The 17,032-nt window shown below is 43.1% G+C and overlaps 1 protein-coding gene across 1 annotated transcript in view; it reads right to left on the bottom strand.

Moving 5' to 3' along the window:
* Window positions 1-856: 856 nt before the first annotated feature.
* Window positions 857-17,032, bottom strand: part of TAMM41 (TAM41 mitochondrial translocator assembly and maintenance homolog) — a 49,843-nt gene continuing 33,667 nt past the window's right edge. The window contains 3 exon segments of the mRNA NM_001206935.1: window positions 857-988; window positions 10,461-10,523; window positions 11,773-11,938. Of these exon segments, the coding sequence (NP_001193864.1) occupies window positions 912-988; window positions 10,461-10,523; window positions 11,773-11,938 (306 nt within the window). The 3' untranslated portion in view covers window positions 857-911.

The raw sequence follows: 17,032 nt of genomic DNA, 5'->3' as shown, positions 1-17,032 counted from the left end.
CATGCAGGAAGCCCGACATGGGGGTCGATCCCGGGTCTCCAGGATCCCGACCTGGACTGAAGGCAGCGCTAAACCGCTGAGCCACCTGGGCTGCCCCTCAACCAGGGTGTATTGAGTCTACTTCCTGAGCATCACTTGAATATGTGTCCCTTTGGTCCATTCTTGATTCTCTCCTAGACGGTCATTATCTCTCAGTTGGATAATTATAATCTTGCCCCTACTTCTTCTTCTTTTTTTTTTTTTTAAGATTTATTATGAGAGAGCGACAGAGAGAAAGAGAGCGAGAGCGAGAAAGAATGGCAGGGAGGGGCAGAGGAAGAGGGAGAATCTTCTATGGAAAGTGCTTAGAATACTGCCTGACACTGTAAGTGCTTAACCCAGTATTTGCCATTACTTTAAAAGGGGACTGTCACAGGCTCTTCACCCATAAGTCACTGTGCTACACACTGTCTCAGAGAACAAAGAGAAACATAAAAAGCCTAGGTTCAGGAAAATGTGAATGTGACACTTGTGAGCTCTCAATGGAAAAAGCCAGGTGAAGAGGAGACTTGAGAGACAGAGGGAGCAAAACTTCCCTGCCTGTAGCCCGTTGGCTGCATGTCCACAGTGTATGCAGTTTCTCAGTTTATGAACTCTCATGTACCAAAAACACAGGCCACAGCTAAAGCTCTTATGCAAGCAGGGCACAGATGGTTTCATATGCAAAGAGGAATCTTCTCTTCTCATGCTAGGTCCTCAAAAGTATCTGTACCTCCCCCCCAATAAATGTCTAACACATACATTTCAAAATCAAATATTATACAAACCAAGGTATCTATAAATTCAAGCAATGGGTCAAAGTAACAAATACTGTTCCGTCAAAAAGGATCACTTTATTAATCTATACATAACACATATAAAAGCAAGCACAATCAGGATGTTTTCCTCAGCCATCCTTTCCACATTTTGTGTAGTTTTAGTGAACTATAAACCACTGATTTCTTCATGCCTAAAAGACAAAAAGAAGAGATGGTAAGAAAATTGGTGCTTGTTGACTATGTACTCAGCTAGAGCTTCCATAATATCCTGATCAGAGGCCTGTCTTTGGAGTGAGGCAGTAATGAGCTGACTGGGGGGCCCAGGAGACCCCGGAAGTCAAAGATGATTAAAGGTTACCATGATCAACATAAGGGGAAGAGATTCTGATTTAGGCATCTACTCCTACAGTGGCACAGATACCGAAGGTACCTGGGTTACTGGGATGAGTGAATCTTTTAAGTTACTAGTCTATCATCAGCCTCTGACTTGAGTAGCTCTTTTAAAGAGAAAGAAAAACAAAGACAAAACTCTGTATGTAACTGGGCATCCTCAGCCCCCTTCCTATGCCCACATTCCGACCACCCCCAGATCCCTGCTGCTGTGTCACTGCATATGCCACCAGCCTGACCAGAATGAACATGGGTTCTATCACTTTCCTCCTATATACTCATCCCCTTTCAGAATCCTCCTATAGAAGTGCCTTCCTTGACACCTCAGGCAATTCAAATGTGGCTCCTCCTGGTCCCACAGCAGCTGTGCTGACCTCTCACTCAGCACTTACCATACTGCATGGTGCTCAGTCAGCTTAGTGACCTGGTCCTCTGCCTAGACTGGGAGCCCCTCAAGGACAGGGAGCTTGTCCCATTCATCCCTGTATCCCCATCACCTAGCACATATAGGCACTCAGTAAATGCTTTTGAAATGATGGAACAGATGCCCCTCATGAGATATCTGACCTCCTAACACCCCTTCCCCTGCACCTACTTAATCCCACGTACCTGAGGAAACCAGAGAAGAGGCTCTCTGGGGGTTAATGGGACAGAGGTAAAATGGGGTACAATAATGGGATGCTATTTGTCAGGTCTAATAGGATCCTATTTGCAGATGGTATTATGGGCTTGACTCCCTTTGTACTGAGGATGAGATCATTTAGTCTGTGTTTCAAGGTGTGGCCTAAAGATCTGATCAGCCTTTTTCCCCATGAGATACAAATTGTGGTCTATACTGCAAGTCTGAAATGCACACCTCTGGCAGTTCACTTTAATCACTGGTAAGCACTGTGGATGAGGTAACAGGATTAAATCTGGAGACTCCCAGTACTGGAGTTTGAGTGGTCTCTTGAAAATACCTGGGCCTGTTACCTGTAAGCTGCCCAGTACACTCAGAACCTCTGAAGAAGCTACTGCAGGCAGTGGCAGGTAAAAAGGCCGCATACTAGGAAAATCATTAGCGAATACTTCTAAAAACTCTGGCCCAGCTTGTCTACTGTTTGCAAACCGACTTAGCCTAATCAAGAAACTCAGAGCACATTTCTCTGTCTCCACCTCTTTTAATTTTCTCCCTGGAGCAACCACTTTGGTGAACCTCACCCACTTGAGCATTGAGACTGGAAACTTCTTACGTAAGGTGCTTTTTAATACTCCAGCCAGAACCAATCGAGAAACTAAGCAGAACACAGGTAGGTGCATACAGTAAAGTTTAACACAGCGATGCCAGGGCACTGAGTCACAGCTAGAGGAAGATGCATCGGCCATGATAAGTCCCAGCTCAACTTCACAAACCTAACATACAGACACGGTGGACTTCAACATTTTTCTTTTTTTTAAAGGTTTTTTTTTTTTTTTTAAAGATTTATTTATTTATTTACTTCTTTGTGATAGACATAGAGAGAGAGGCAGAGACACAGGAGGAGGGAGAAGCAGGCTCCATGCTGGGAGCCCGATGCGGGACTCGATCCCAGGACTCCAGGATCGCGCCCTGGGCCAAAGGCAGGCGTCAAACCACTGAGCCACCCAGGGATCCCCCCTCCCTTTTTTTTTTAAAGATTTTATTTTATTTTATTTTTTATTTATTTATGAGAGACACAGAGTGAGAGAGAGAGAGAGGCAGAGACACAGGCAGAGGGAGAAGCAGGCCCCATGCAGGGAGCCCGATGTGGGACTCGATCCCGGGTCTCCAGGATCACACCCAGGCCTGCAGGCGGCACTAAACCGCTGCACCACTGGGGCTGCCCTGGACTTCAACATTTAAGGTAAACATCTGAAGTACATGAGTGTCACCATGTAGCCATGTTTTGATGCTACTACATAGAAACCTCCCTTCAGGGGATCCCTGGGTGGTTCAGCGGTTTAGCACCTGCCTTCAGCCCAGGACATGATCCTGGAGTCCCGGGATCAAGTCCCAGGATCTAGTCCCACATCGTTCTCCCTGCATGGAGCCTGCTTCTCCCTCTGCCTGTGTCTCTGCCTCTCTCTGTCTCTCATAAATGAATAAATAAAATCTTTAAAAAAAGAGACCTCCCTTCATTAAAAACATTCTCTCCCTTCGATGGCTCTGCTGGAGATTCTCAGAAAGACTGCAGCAGGGCATTGTGTTAGGGCACTAGAATAGGAGTCAAGAGATGTGAGTTCTAGTCCCAACTGGATGACAAACTTACAGTATAATGCACCTTCTCTGGGCCTCAACTTTCTCATCTGTAATGAGACTGGTTAGACTAATTTGGGGTTCCCTAACAAGGGGCCATAGGCATGTTTCAATGTCAGTCTGCAGGAGAGTTAAGAAGCAACCGGGAAAGTTTGCTGTGTGTGTGCACATGTGTACTTCTGTGCCAAGGGTAGTTTTCATCAGGTTTTCACAGGGAGCCAGGATTTGCAGAAGGTTAAGAACCAACAGATTGGAATGAAGGATCTTTTCTGTCTTAATATTCTTTTTTTTTTTTTTAAGATTTTATTTATTTGAGAGAGAGAGAGAGCATGTGTGTGTGTGTGTGACAGAGAGACAGAGAGAGAGAGAGAGAGAGCGCGCACACGAGCAGGAGGGGCAGAAGAAAAAGCAGACTCCCTGCCGAGCAGAGAGCCCAACCCACCGCTCAATCCCAGGACCCTGGGATCATGACCTGAGCGGAAGGCAGATGCTTAACCGACTGAGCCACCCAGGCGCCCCTCTGCTTTAATAGTCTAATTGCAACACAGATGGAAAACTAAAACTCCATGAAGTTCTGGTGGGCAACATTTCCTATACAGGACACAAAAGCTGCTACCCATAAAGGACAAAACTGACAAACTGGACTGAGTAAAATTAAAAACGTCTTTCCATCAAAAGCTGTCATTGAGAGAGTGAAGTGACAGCCCCCCAAGTGGGAGATTTTGCATTACATAGATCAGAAAAAGGACCTGTATCCAGACTATATAGGAATTCAGTAAGAAAAGGTAGATAATTCAATAGAAAAATGAGCAAAGGACTAGAATAGGCACTTCACAAAAGAGGATATCCAAATAAACAGGAAGAGATGCCCAGCTTCATTAGTCATCAGGAAAATAAACTTATTTTAAGAATTCTCAGGTTGGGGGGATCCCTGGGTGGCGCAGCGGTTTGGCGCCTGCCTTTGGCCCAGGGCGCGATCCTGAAGACCCGGGATCGAATCCCACGTCGGGCTCCCGGTGCATGGAGCCTGCTTCTCCCTCTGCCTGTGTCTCTGCCTCTCTCTCTCTCTCTCTCTGTGACTATCATGAATAAATAAATAAAATCTTTAAAAAAAAAAAAAAAAAAAGAATTCTCAGGTTGGGATCCCTGGGTGGCGCAGCGGTTTGGCACCTGCCTTTGGCTCAGGGCGCGATCCTGGAGACCCGGGATCGAATCCCACGTCGGGCTCCCAGTGCATGGAGCCTGCTTCTCTCTCTGCCTGTGTCTCTGCCTCTCTCTCTCTCTCTGTGACTATCGTAAATAAATAAATAAAATTAAAAAAAAAAAAAAGAATTCTCAGGTTAAATAATAAGCAAATCACTAGAAAAAAAAACTTAACTATTATCACGTGTTCTTCTTATTTAAAGTGTAGGTACCAAAAAAATGGAAGAAGTGTTTTAGTTACAAGAAATCAGAAGCAGAGGCTAATCCATGATCCATTCTCTTGTGTTCCAGGGAAGGGCTGGTAAGGAACCCCTCAGGCATGCCAGAAACTTTTTAGGAACAAGACTAAACCTGTCTTGTTAATTCAGGTGAATCCTTTGAAGCTAGAAAGGTAAATAGGTATCTGTCCCCAGAGTCAATTCTGACTGACCAGAAAGTCAGGTGGGGAAAAATAAAGCAAGATTTCAACAATTAAGCTCATCCTCCTTCCTTCCCAACCTCCCCCAGCTCTGGGAACGGCACTACTGTCCACCACTTCCCAAGCTAGAGACCTGGGAGTTATCTTTGACTCCTCTCTCTCCTTCACTTTCCATATCCCTTCAACCATCTGGAACAGGTAACTTGCCCTCTAAATATTACATGAATCCCTTCTCTCTGCCTATACTGCAATGACTTGAGTTCAGGCTACCTAACTTCCCCTGACTGGCTGCAACCATAACTAATCAGTTTCCTGTGCAATCATGTTATCTCCCTTCCATCTGTTCTCTACTCTCTAGCCATTGAGGTCTTTCTACAATCTTTCAGTGGTTTCCCTCCACCCTCAAAATAAACTCTGAATTCCTCCGCCTGGCTTTTCAGGCCCCCCTTTGCTGGTTCCTGCTTACTTCTCAGACTTATCACTAAATTCCTCCATCTCTCTTCTATTCCCATACCAGAAAACTCAGGTTAATAACGCGAAGGCTGCTGGTGATCAGAAGACAGTTTGCTTAGCTGGTCTTCTGTGACCAGTTTGAGATGTGATGCCATCTGCTGCTACCATGAAAAGAAGAGCAGGCAAGTATCAGGAGACTAGATGGCTGTTGACTTCTCCTGAACTTCTGGTGAGTTGGGCTAAAAGGGGAAAATGGTGTTTGGCTTTGGAGGCATTTCTGTACTCACCTTAGAATATGGGTGTTATCTGATGATGAGGGGATTTCAAGGGAACTAATGAAGAGTGTGTGGACCATATGAGAACAGGCAACTATGTTATCCAACACAGTTTATTAGAAAAGGTGATCCTCTGGGTTGGTTATAGATGCCTGGCCTCTATCTTTTCTAGGACTACAGTGATATTTAGATCTAGACTTGCCCAAGTTTATAAAACATCCACTAGGTACATACTGAATACTCTCAGAACACATAGCAAGCTGGGTATTACCATCCTCTCCATTTCAAGGAAGAAGAGCTAATTAACATGCTAAGTTACAGAGTGAAGAAATGAGTGGCTACAAATCAAGTCCAGGTCTTTTGACCCCAGGCTTAGCTCCTCAGTTAGCTATCTTTCTGAACTACACTGTACTTGTGTATAAAAGGTATTCACAGGGCGTCCCTGGGTGGCTCAGCAGTTTAGTGCCTGCCTTCGGCCCAGGGCGCGATTTGGAGTCCCAGGATTGAGTCCCACATCGTTCTCCCTGCATGGAGCCTGCTTCTCCCTCTGCCTGTGTCTCTGCCTCTCTTTCTCTGTGTCTCTCATGAATAAAGTCTTTAAAAATATATATATTCACTAGCTAAGGGGGAAGGCTGAACCTTCCTTTTTACCCCCACTGAGTGGGACCATTCAAAAGGGGAGGGGTGAGAACGGCTATTAAGGAATCCAAACTCCATCAAATACACACGTGTTTCCACCCTGCAGGTGATGCATCAGTGAGCTGAAAACCTGAACACAGGTGGAACTTGGAGGGTTTTGCCTTAGCAAAGCAAGCAGAACAGCAACAGGTCCTCTCTGTGACCATGAGAGGACTTCTAAAGAACAATGTGCAAAAGCACAGAGGTTCTGAAACTTGCTCTCAAGTCAGAGGGCAGAGAAACAGTAAACCAGCCACTCAGGGCCTTTCGTTGCTAGTTTACTCCGACTGGAGACCTGGTTAATGGGTAGGCGAATGCCATCTGAATATGACAGTGCAAAGAGGTCTATTCTAAAGAGGGGTCCAGAAACTTTTAGGTAATGACACCAAAAAGACAAAAAGTCCAGGCAGTGCTAAGTGATTTTATTCATCACAAGATGTTATTTACACAACCTGGTGAGGCAGGTATAATTATCTCTATGAAATTAAAACTGAGAAAAATTAGGTAACTTGCCCGAGTCACAGTAGTTAAGTTAGAATATGAGCCCCAGTCTCTTGGCCTTTGGCTTGGGCCACCTTCACTGTGGGTTCACAAGCACCATAAAACCAGAGGAGCCAGAGCATAAGGTAGGTAAACCCACAGACTTTGAAGGGATGCCCATCACTTTCCACAGTTTCTGCACCTGCAGAACAGGCTGCATACATTCTGCTACTCTGGCCTTCCAAGCTCCAATAAGGCATATTTAGGAAGGAGAGGGAAGCAGGCAGTGAGCAGGCACAGAAACCAGCACTGGGCATTAGGACAGCCACAGGAAAACTGGGCTGTGGCTTCTGTGTCACCCACTGCCCTCTGCTGGCCACTGGAAAGAATGGGTGGAAAGAGGACCAAAGATTCATTTCAGGTTGAAGTGCCAAGAGGAGACAATGATGGATTTTTAAAAACGTTTTATTTGAGAAAAGCTCAAACTTATAAAGAAGTGTAGAATATGTCTCATGTTTCTTTACTCAGCTTCAACAATAAATCAACTCCTGGCCAATCTTATGTCATCTACTCCTAACCTCCCTCCCTCTACCATGTTTTTTTTTAAAAAATTCATTCATTCATTCATTCATTCATTCATTCATTCATTTTTAAGATTTTATTTATTTATCCATGAGAGACACACACACACACACACACACACACACACACACACACACACAGAGGCAGAGACACAGGCAGAGGGAGAAGCAGGCTCCACGCAGGGAGCCCGACTCGGGACCCAACCCTGGGGCCTTCAGGATCAGGCGCTGGGCTGAAGGTGGCGCTAAACCGCTGAGCTACCGGGGCTGCTCCATGTTTATTTTCTTTTTTTCAAGATTTTATTTATTTATTCATGAGAGACACAGGGAGAGAGAGGCAGGGACACAGGCAGAGGGAGAAGCAGGCTCCATGCAGGAAGCCTGATGTGGGACCCAGTACTGGGACTCCAGGATCACGCCCTGGGCTGAAAGCAGATGCCCAACTCCTGAGCCACCCAGGCACCCCCACATTTCTATTTACACATCTGTCTCCCCTTCTAGATTATGAACTCCTTGAAGGCAGTATGGTGTTGTGTTCACTTTTGCATCCTGGCATGGCTAGCACATTGAGGCTCAGTAGATGGTCACATGAAGAAAGACCCAACTGTCAAAGTCCATCACTTGACAATATCAAGTGTTGGAGACAATGGGGGGGAAAAGAGAACTCTTGTTTCCTACTAGTAGGATTTAAATTGATATAATCACTTTGGAGGGCAATGTGGCAATATCCAAAGATACGTTCAAATGCTTAGGCCCATAAAACGAGATCAGGATATTTTAAATTAAAAAAAAAAAAGTACATTGAGGAGCACCTGGATGGATCAATTGGTTAGGTATCCAACTGCTGATTTTAGCTCAGATCATGATCTCAGGGTCCTGAGATTGAGCCCTGTGTAGGGTTCTGCACTCAGCGGGGAGTCTGCCTGAGATTCTCTCCCTCTCCCTCTGCCTCTGCCCTTCTCCCTGCTTATGTGCACACACGAGCTCTCTTTTTAAAATAAATTTTAAAATCTTCAAATAAATAAATAAAAATGTACGTTCAGAGAACAAACGAACAAAAAAACAGAAAGAGCTCTTGGAAATTAAAAATACAATAGCAGAAATAAAAAAACTCAATAGAGGGCAGCCTGGGTGGCTCAGTGGTTTAGTGTCGCCTTCAAGCCAGGGCGTGATCCTGGAGACCCAGGATCCAGTTCCGCATCGGGTTTCCTGCATGGAGCCTGTTTCTCCCTCTGCCTCTCTCTCTCTGGGTTTCTCGTGAATAAATAAATAAAAATCTTAAAAAAAAAAAACAAAAAACCCTCAATAGATGAGTTGGAAGCTAAAGTTGAGAAAATCTCTCTGAAAGAGCAAAAAGACAAAGAGATAAAAAATAGAGGACAAAAGAAAGAAAACCAAAGGGCTCTTTGAGGAGGTCCAAAATATGAAAAAAAAGGAGTTCCAGAAAGACAAGAAAGAAAATAGATGGGAAGAAGGTAAAGAAATAAAGGAAAAATTTCTTATATTCTTATTTTCTGAGTTTCCAAAATGAAAGGATAGTGAGTACCCAGGAAAGTAGATAAAAACGATTTATTATCAAAGCGCATCACTGAGAAATGTCAGAGCCATGGGGGCAAGGGAAGACCCAACTGGTTTCCAGAAAGAACATATACCACAAACGACTGAGAATCAGAATGGCTTTGGACCTCAACAGCAATTCTCAAATGAGAAGATAATCGGAATAATGATATCGAAATTCTTAAAAAGATGATTTCTAATCCATCTCCAGCCTAAGTGTTGATTATATGTGAGGGTAAGCTAAAGATATTTCTAGTTATACACAGTCTCCTGATTTGCCTCCTTGCATCCTTTCTCAGAAAAGTACTGGAGGCATGCTTCACCAATATGAATGTACACCATGAAAGTAAGAGACACAAGAGACGGGAAACAGGGGATCCCTCCCATGAGACAGGGGAAGACTATCTCCGTGGGAAAAGAAAGTTGTGCCAGGAAAGAAAAGTGTATGATGTGGCTCACCTGTGAATCACAGTAACAGAGTCATACACCATAAACTCTGACAAGTGGCTTCACCAAAGCTATACAGCAACTACATGAGGACCAAGGGATGGGAGGGGTGAGCTTGTGTGTGACAGGGCGGATACAAGAGCTGAAATCTAATCTCCCAGAGTGAGAAGTCCACAGCTGATGCCGACAACTGGAAAGGAGAGGAGCAGCAGGATATGCCTACTACTTAGACCCTTGCAGTGGGAATAAAACCAACCCACTAGAGGGATTAGCAACATCTGTCTCTGGAGAGGGGGAAGGGCAAGGTACTGCTGCTTCTGCAACATCATGCATATGTGACTTCCATAAATCCTAAAACAAGGGGACAACGTGCACACAGGAGTTATTCAGAAGACTGAAAGGGGTAGTAAGACTTCCAACAGTACCTCACATGTTTGGATTGGTTTAGACCAGATGACAGTGCTATTTTGCCCATCTGTATGCCACTGCTATGTCCTAGTTCATGACCATCAAAATTCAGCACTTCAGAGGTACTTGCAGGATACAGATAAAGCTTTATATCTGAATCAGGAGTGCTGAGGCCACTCCATCCAGTAGATACATTAAGCCTGGATTTTTGAAAAGGAAATTATTTTACTTTGCAAATAACTGATGTCTCTAAGAGGACATTATTAGGTGTTGGTTCAGAGGTTCTTCCCTGCCTTGTCTGAGAGCTCTCATAATCCAGAGCTCCAGAACTTGTCCTAGCTGACAAATAGAGGAGATAAATGTAGCAAATGGTGATCATGAGCTTTATGTAGAGAATTGTACATTTGTGTAATAGGCCTTTTTATGCTTTATGTGTAGGTTTTTACCTGTAACCTTTATTACACTGTGAATTAAATGTAACTTTTGTGAAAAAAAGCATGGACTTTCAAAAGTTCTTACCAGCAGTGAAAATGCCTTTGGTGCTCTGTTTCATACTAGAAGGTCTCACAATTGCTGAAAGCCCTGTGAAAAGAAAATCAACAAGGATGCCAAAAAAAAAAAAAAAAAAAAAAAAAAAAAAGCCAAATGTTAGTTATCTTAACATTTTTAAAATCTAAAATTAAATATTCTTTCCAGTTATCCAATAAAACCAGCACATCCATCTCTGCCCTGATGTTGCAGAATGACAGTGGAAGGGGTATCATGATTGAGGACCAGGAGACCAGAGTTGCCAGGCATGTCAGCAACCAGCTGTGTGAGTTCAGGCAAATGCGTGGTCCTCCCTCACCTTAATTAAAATATGGGGTGGATTAGGTCACCCTCAAAGGTCATTTAATGACTTTAAATCTGCTTAAGGGTGCTAGTTCTCAACCCCAAACCCACTGGTTCTGCCTGGGAGAAAAACTTACATTTTAAAAACATATATGTGACTCCTCAGGGAAGAGCAATAGCATAGTCCTTCACCCTCTCACAAAGGCAGCAGAGATCATATGATGACCAGAATCATGTTAAAATGAAAACAAACAGCATGCCTCCTCATTTATCTTCAGAATAGGTACCTGGCAATCTAAATGTATGCTCTGACAGCCTGGGGCAGGTGCCTGGGAGACTGTGTCATTGGCAAGTGCATCTAGGGCAGTAGCTTGCATCCCTGAGGAGCTCAAGAAATATTTACTCAGTAACACAGGAGAACGTGCTCATCTGGAGAAGGGAGTCATTTTCAATCATGATTATTTCTTTACTGACAGCCTTGTAAATTATCTTTAACGCCTCAAAGAGAAGTGGGTCTCTGAAGATAAGATTTTTGGGTAAACACTGGGAAGGCCCTGGGCCATGTAAGAGGGAGCTGACTGAACCCACTATGAGACACATCGAACAGGAGTCGGCTGATGAAAGCTGTGTTCCTGATGTTATAAAAGCACTAAAAATGTCACTAGCCTCCTTCCTTCTCAGACCACCATGAAGAACACAGAGGAGTCTTTGGAATAACTTCTAGAAGTTATGGTCTTGGAACCAAAACAAACATTGTTTCCCCCTTTGACAGTGATTTAGGACCAAGGAATCTGAAAACAGAAGTACTCTCACCGCGGTACTTCAAACAAATGACAATTTAGATTTGGAAAAAACCCAGGTTGTTAGTGCTTTCTTCTTCCCTGAGACAATCTGTCTCTCGATCTCACTAGGCACGAAAGAATAAAGAATACAGCTCAGTCACAAAGTCTGCTTTTAACCCATGGCCAGCACTTCCTTAACGTCAAATTCATAAACATACCTAGTCTCACCACTTCTCCACAGTCGGGATCATGAGCAACTTGTAATAAAGTTTCTTCCACATCTCTGTTTTTTCCAGGAGGGTCCATAATATGATTTATTTGTCGCTGTAAGGTTTTGGGCAATGTCATTAGCTGAGTGAATTGTCCTTCTGGGCTTTTATCTATCTAAGGGGGAAAAAAAGAAAGATGATATCTATGGGAAGTTCTTTGAATTCTATAAAGATTCAAAGTCATGGCTTCTCTTTCAAGTCACACAGACATGCACGAACCCATCCCCCAGAATGGGGAGCATGCTAAGGAAACTTGCTCCTTTCTGAAACTGAATGCACAAGAGTTCAGATTCTAAGGTCCTTCAGAAAGGCCAACACTTTTCCTGTGATATTATCCTTTTACAACGAGAAAAGAGTAGAGGCCCCTTTCAAGCATCCATTTCTGACTCTCAGTTTTAAAATTTCTTTTTCTTAAATCCAGCGGTAAAGGAAGGAAGGCTGCCGCTAACACTCACTGAGGCTCAGCAAATCCAGACACTCAGACTCTCTCTCTCCCACTGTAAACACAGGGGCACTGAGTGACACAGCCATGGTCATATAGCAGTTGGAGAGAGAGGCGTCCAACCTCGGGTCTCCTGCCTTCTAGGCCTTTTACTCACCATGCTGTATTTCATAAACTGTAGGAATAAACTGATGACAGGACTAAGCTTATTGGCTTTTAATCTCCTGGTACATAGTAGGTAGTCAAAAAACACTAGTTGAGTAAGGAAATGAATAACTGCATCAATAAAGCTTAGTTGTCATTATTTCTTAAGTAGGGTTAAATTACACCAGTGGTTTCTGTGCCCCACATATTCTAGATACATCAAGTTGAAAGAGAAACACAGAAATAAAACACACAAACTTTGCATCAGACTTTACTCCGAATCCAAAGTTAGTCACAGAGCCAAGGCCACACCTAGCTTCTCTAACTTCTAGTCTAATATACTTTACTTCACAGAACTAAGTTTTTACAAAATCACATAAACATTGACTGCCTGCCAAGGTAAGAACCAGTAACACTGGCCTCAACGGCTCATCTCATCATTTGTCAGGCAAGAAATCTGTCCTATATTTTTTCAACAAATGTTTAGGTTTTAACTTTGACTAAGACAACAGTAAGAAAAAAATTTGACAAATTAATTATTAAATTAAGTATTAAATTTTAGATTCAGATTTTCCAGATATGATTTTTTATTAACACTTAGAATTCACTCATTCTACCACTCTTTTTTTCATTCAACAAGTACTCATTGAGTACTAATGTCTGGATTTCCTAGTCTTCTATTAAATTTATGCAAACAAGAACAAAGGACTATTATATAGTGGCTCCAGTAGAAGTAAAGGGGTTTTTTAACCTGAATATTTCATATTTATCATTAAAAGGATTCTAAATTCACAGGATTTGAACTCTACTTAGCTTTGCTTCACTAAATGACAAAAAATGTGCATATTACTATAAAATATATTAGAAATAACATTTATAGACTCATATTTTGGGGTTAAGATTGAGCAAGGCTTTATCTATGAAGCTTTCAGGAATTTTAGAGATGTCAAAATGGCTTTTTAAGTTTGTTTATTTATTTATTTATTTATTTAGCTGCTTCTTTCTTTATTGGACACTTTGTAGATGTCACGCAGGTCTAAAAGTTACACTGTTAAATAATTATTTAAAAACTGACCAGGAAAAAACAAAACAAAACAAAACAAAACCGACCAGGACTAAAGCCCTGGTCCAGAGCTCCAAACCAGAAGCAGAAAGGAATGGGGGCAGTGGGCTGGGGGTATTCCTGCAACATCACCAAAACCCAGACAAGGACCCTAAGTTCTTTCACAGGCCAACCCAGGATGTGGGCCCTTGGGCTAACCCTCAGGTGCCTCTGGCTGCATCACTCTCAGGTCAGTAACCAGCAAGGTGCTGGCAGAACAGCCAGCTGAGTCCAGACATGGACAAAAGTAACTGGAAGGACAGGAGATGGACAGGTACTGTCCAGCTGTAGATAAGGATTAAAAAACATATTTGCCACTGCTTTCTCTTGAGGAAAATAATGCACTGGAATTTTTGCTTGAAAGACAAAATATTAGGTGACATGTTCAAATAAATTGTTAAATTCTGGGTAATTCTTCTTACTCTTTGATTCTCATTAAAACATGGAAGTGAAAGCATTCAGTTAAATCATGAGAGTCAAACTGCATTTTGAAAGCCAGTACAGAAAAGACCATATAGTGTATTGTTGCATTTATATGAAGTGTCCAGAAGAGACAAATCCAGAGGCAGAAAACAGATTAGTGGTTGCTTGTGGGGAGGGGAAGCTAGGGACTGTTAATGGATGTGGGATTTCTTTTTGGAGTGACAGAAATGTTGTGAAATTAGATTGTAGTGATAGTTGAACAACTCTGTGAATACACTGAAAACCACTGATTTTTATGGTATGTGAATTATAGCTCAATAAAGCTGATGTTTTAAAAAAGCAGATGTGGGCATATGATACTGGATTCTGTGTTGTACCACTGTCATTTCACTAGCTGCTGGGAAAATTGGCTGAATCCCACTCTTAGAGTCCTTCCCCAGACTTGTCTTCAGCCAAAGGGAGCTGCCTGGATCCAATGACTGGACACTGCAGGAGTACAAAGGCCTGGCCTTTTTTCCCCAAGTGGGGACAACTAGGAAGGCCCATTTAATTCCACAGTGCTACTGCAGGATTAGATGAGGGATTGTTTCAAATCCACTCAATCCCGATGCTATGCAATAGGTACCAGGATCGGTGCAAAGAGTATACTCTATGATGGCATTTTAGAGCGGTCTTACTATGGAAGGCCAAGTAGAAGACTCTGAAGCTGCCACTTTGCCTCTTATCCAAGACAGTGATTAAAAACAAAATCAAACAACACCACATCTCAGGAGGAAATACAGAGATTAGTGCTATCTGTAAACCTAAAGGATACAGGGGTATGATGTTTAATTTTGTGTCACTTGGCTAGGCTATAGTGATCAGTTGCTTGGTCAAATATTAGTCCAGATGTTATTATAAGAGTATTTTTTAAAATATTTATTTATTCATAGAGACACACACAGAGAGAGATAGACACAGGCAGAGGGAGAAGAAGGCCCAATGCAGGGAGCCCGACATAGGACTGGATCTCGGCTCTCCAGGATCACGCCCTGGGCTGCAGGCGGCACTAAACCCGCTGTGCCACCCCGGCCGCCCTATAAGAGTATTTTTTTTTTCTATAAGAGTATTTTTAGGGATCCCTGGGTGGCACAGCGGTTTAGCGCCTGCCTTTGGCCCAGGGCGCGATCCTGGGGACCCGGGATCGAGTCCCATGTAGGGCTCCCGGTGCATGGAGCCTGCTTCTCCCTCTGCCTGTGTCTCTGCCTCTCTCTCTCTCTCTGTGTGACTATCATAAATAAATGAAAAAAAAAATTAAGAGTATTTTTAAAGATATAATTAACATTTAAGTCAGTAGACTCTGAGTAAAGCAGATTCCCCTCTATAATGTAGGTGAGCATCATCTAATCAGTCGAAGGCCTTAAGAAAAATGACTGAAGTCTCTGAGGAAGAAGGTGTTCTGCCTCCAGATTGCCCTCAGACTTAAAACTATGACATACTCTTCCCTTGGTCTCCAGGTGTGCTGCTGGTATGCTCTGCAAATTTCAAACTCTTCAGCCTCTATGATTTAATTCCTTAAAATAACTCTCTCTTTTTTTTAAAGATTTTAATTTATTCATGAGAGACACAGAGCGAGAGAGAGAGAGAGAGAGAGAGAGAGAGAGAGAGAGGCAGAGACACAGGCAGAGGAGAAGCAGGCTCCATGCAGGAAGCCCGACGTGGGACTCGATCCTGGGTCTCCAGGATCACACCCTGGGCTGCAGGCGGCGCTAAACCGCTGCGCCACCGGGGCTGCCCAAAATAACCCTCTATAAATCTTACTGGCTCTGTTTCTTCGGAGAACCCTAATATGAAGACTAATTGTCTCCATCATATTTCCATTAAGTCTGGCCCTCACAAAATCCAAATGGGTTCTGGAAGATTATACCAAAACTCAATCAAGTAGAAGTCCCAGTGATGTCTGCTCTGCCAGATATAGTAAATCTGCTAGAGCAAGACACAGAACTGCAGGTATCTGGATGAGGCCAAGACCTGGGGAATGCATTCTTTTCCATCTTTATTAGGAAGGAGGATCAAAAGCAGCTTGCATTCATGAGACAGACAATAGTATATCTTATGGTTTGCCTCAGGGATATGTTAACTCTCCTATCCTTTGTCATAAGATATCCCAACGAAACTAGACTATTTGGACATTCTGTATAATCTCAGGCTGATCCACTACATCAATGGTATGTTATTACTGTTACCTGGGAAATAATAAGGGGCAAGTACATTGGAGTCCCTGGTAGATAAATGTACTCCAGGGGGTAGAAGATAAACCCTATGAAGTTACAGGAGTCTACTACCTCAGTGAAGTGTTTAGGAGTCAAGTGGTCTGGAGCATGCTGGGACATCCCTCTAAAGTAAAGATCAAATTTTTGGATCTGATACCTCTCACTGCTAAGAATGAAGCATGATGCTTGGTAAGCCTCTTCAGGTTTTGGAGGCAGCATATTTCACACTTTGGCATAATGTTCAGACTTAATTACCAAGTGATATGAAAGGATGCCAGGTTTGTGAGGCTCAGAGCAGAAAAGAGGTCTCTAACAGATTCAGGCAGCAGTGCAAGCAGCCCCCACTTGGGGCACAGAACCCTATAAACTCTATAGTACTAATGAGATCTTTGGTATCAAAAGAAGCCACAGGAAGCTTGTGGTAGGCTCCCAGTAGGACAATCACAATGTAAACTACTAGGGTTCTGGACCAAGGCCATGCCATCTATGATAAAGAACAATATATCATTTGAAATCAGCTCCTAGATATGAGACCCTGGTAGAGATGGAGCTTCTAACTATGGGTCATCATCAAAAGACCATGTGTCAAGAACTGCCATCATGAGTGGAGGTCTATCCTATTCATCAGATCTTAAGGCCAGGCAGGCTCAACAGTAATCTACTGTAAGATGGGAGAGGTCCACTAGCATTTGACATGAGTAAGGCCAGAAGGCACAAGTAAGCTGCACAAAGGGAAACCTAGGGCCCCATAATATCCACTCTGCACTGTTGTACCAGTGTATACCACCCTATTTCTTCACTGGTTCATGCATATGACTACATGGAAGGTCTCTTGTGATTGGCTTT

This window comes from Canis lupus, chromosome 20 (assembly GCF_011100685.1).
Source record: "Canis lupus familiaris isolate Mischka breed German Shepherd chromosome 20, alternate assembly UU_Cfam_GSD_1.0, whole genome shotgun sequence".
Classification (NCBI taxonomy): domain Eukaryota; kingdom Metazoa; phylum Chordata; class Mammalia; order Carnivora; family Canidae; genus Canis; species Canis lupus.
Note: the sequence above shows the minus strand (reverse complement) of the source record. Positions and strands in the feature narration are given on the sequence as shown.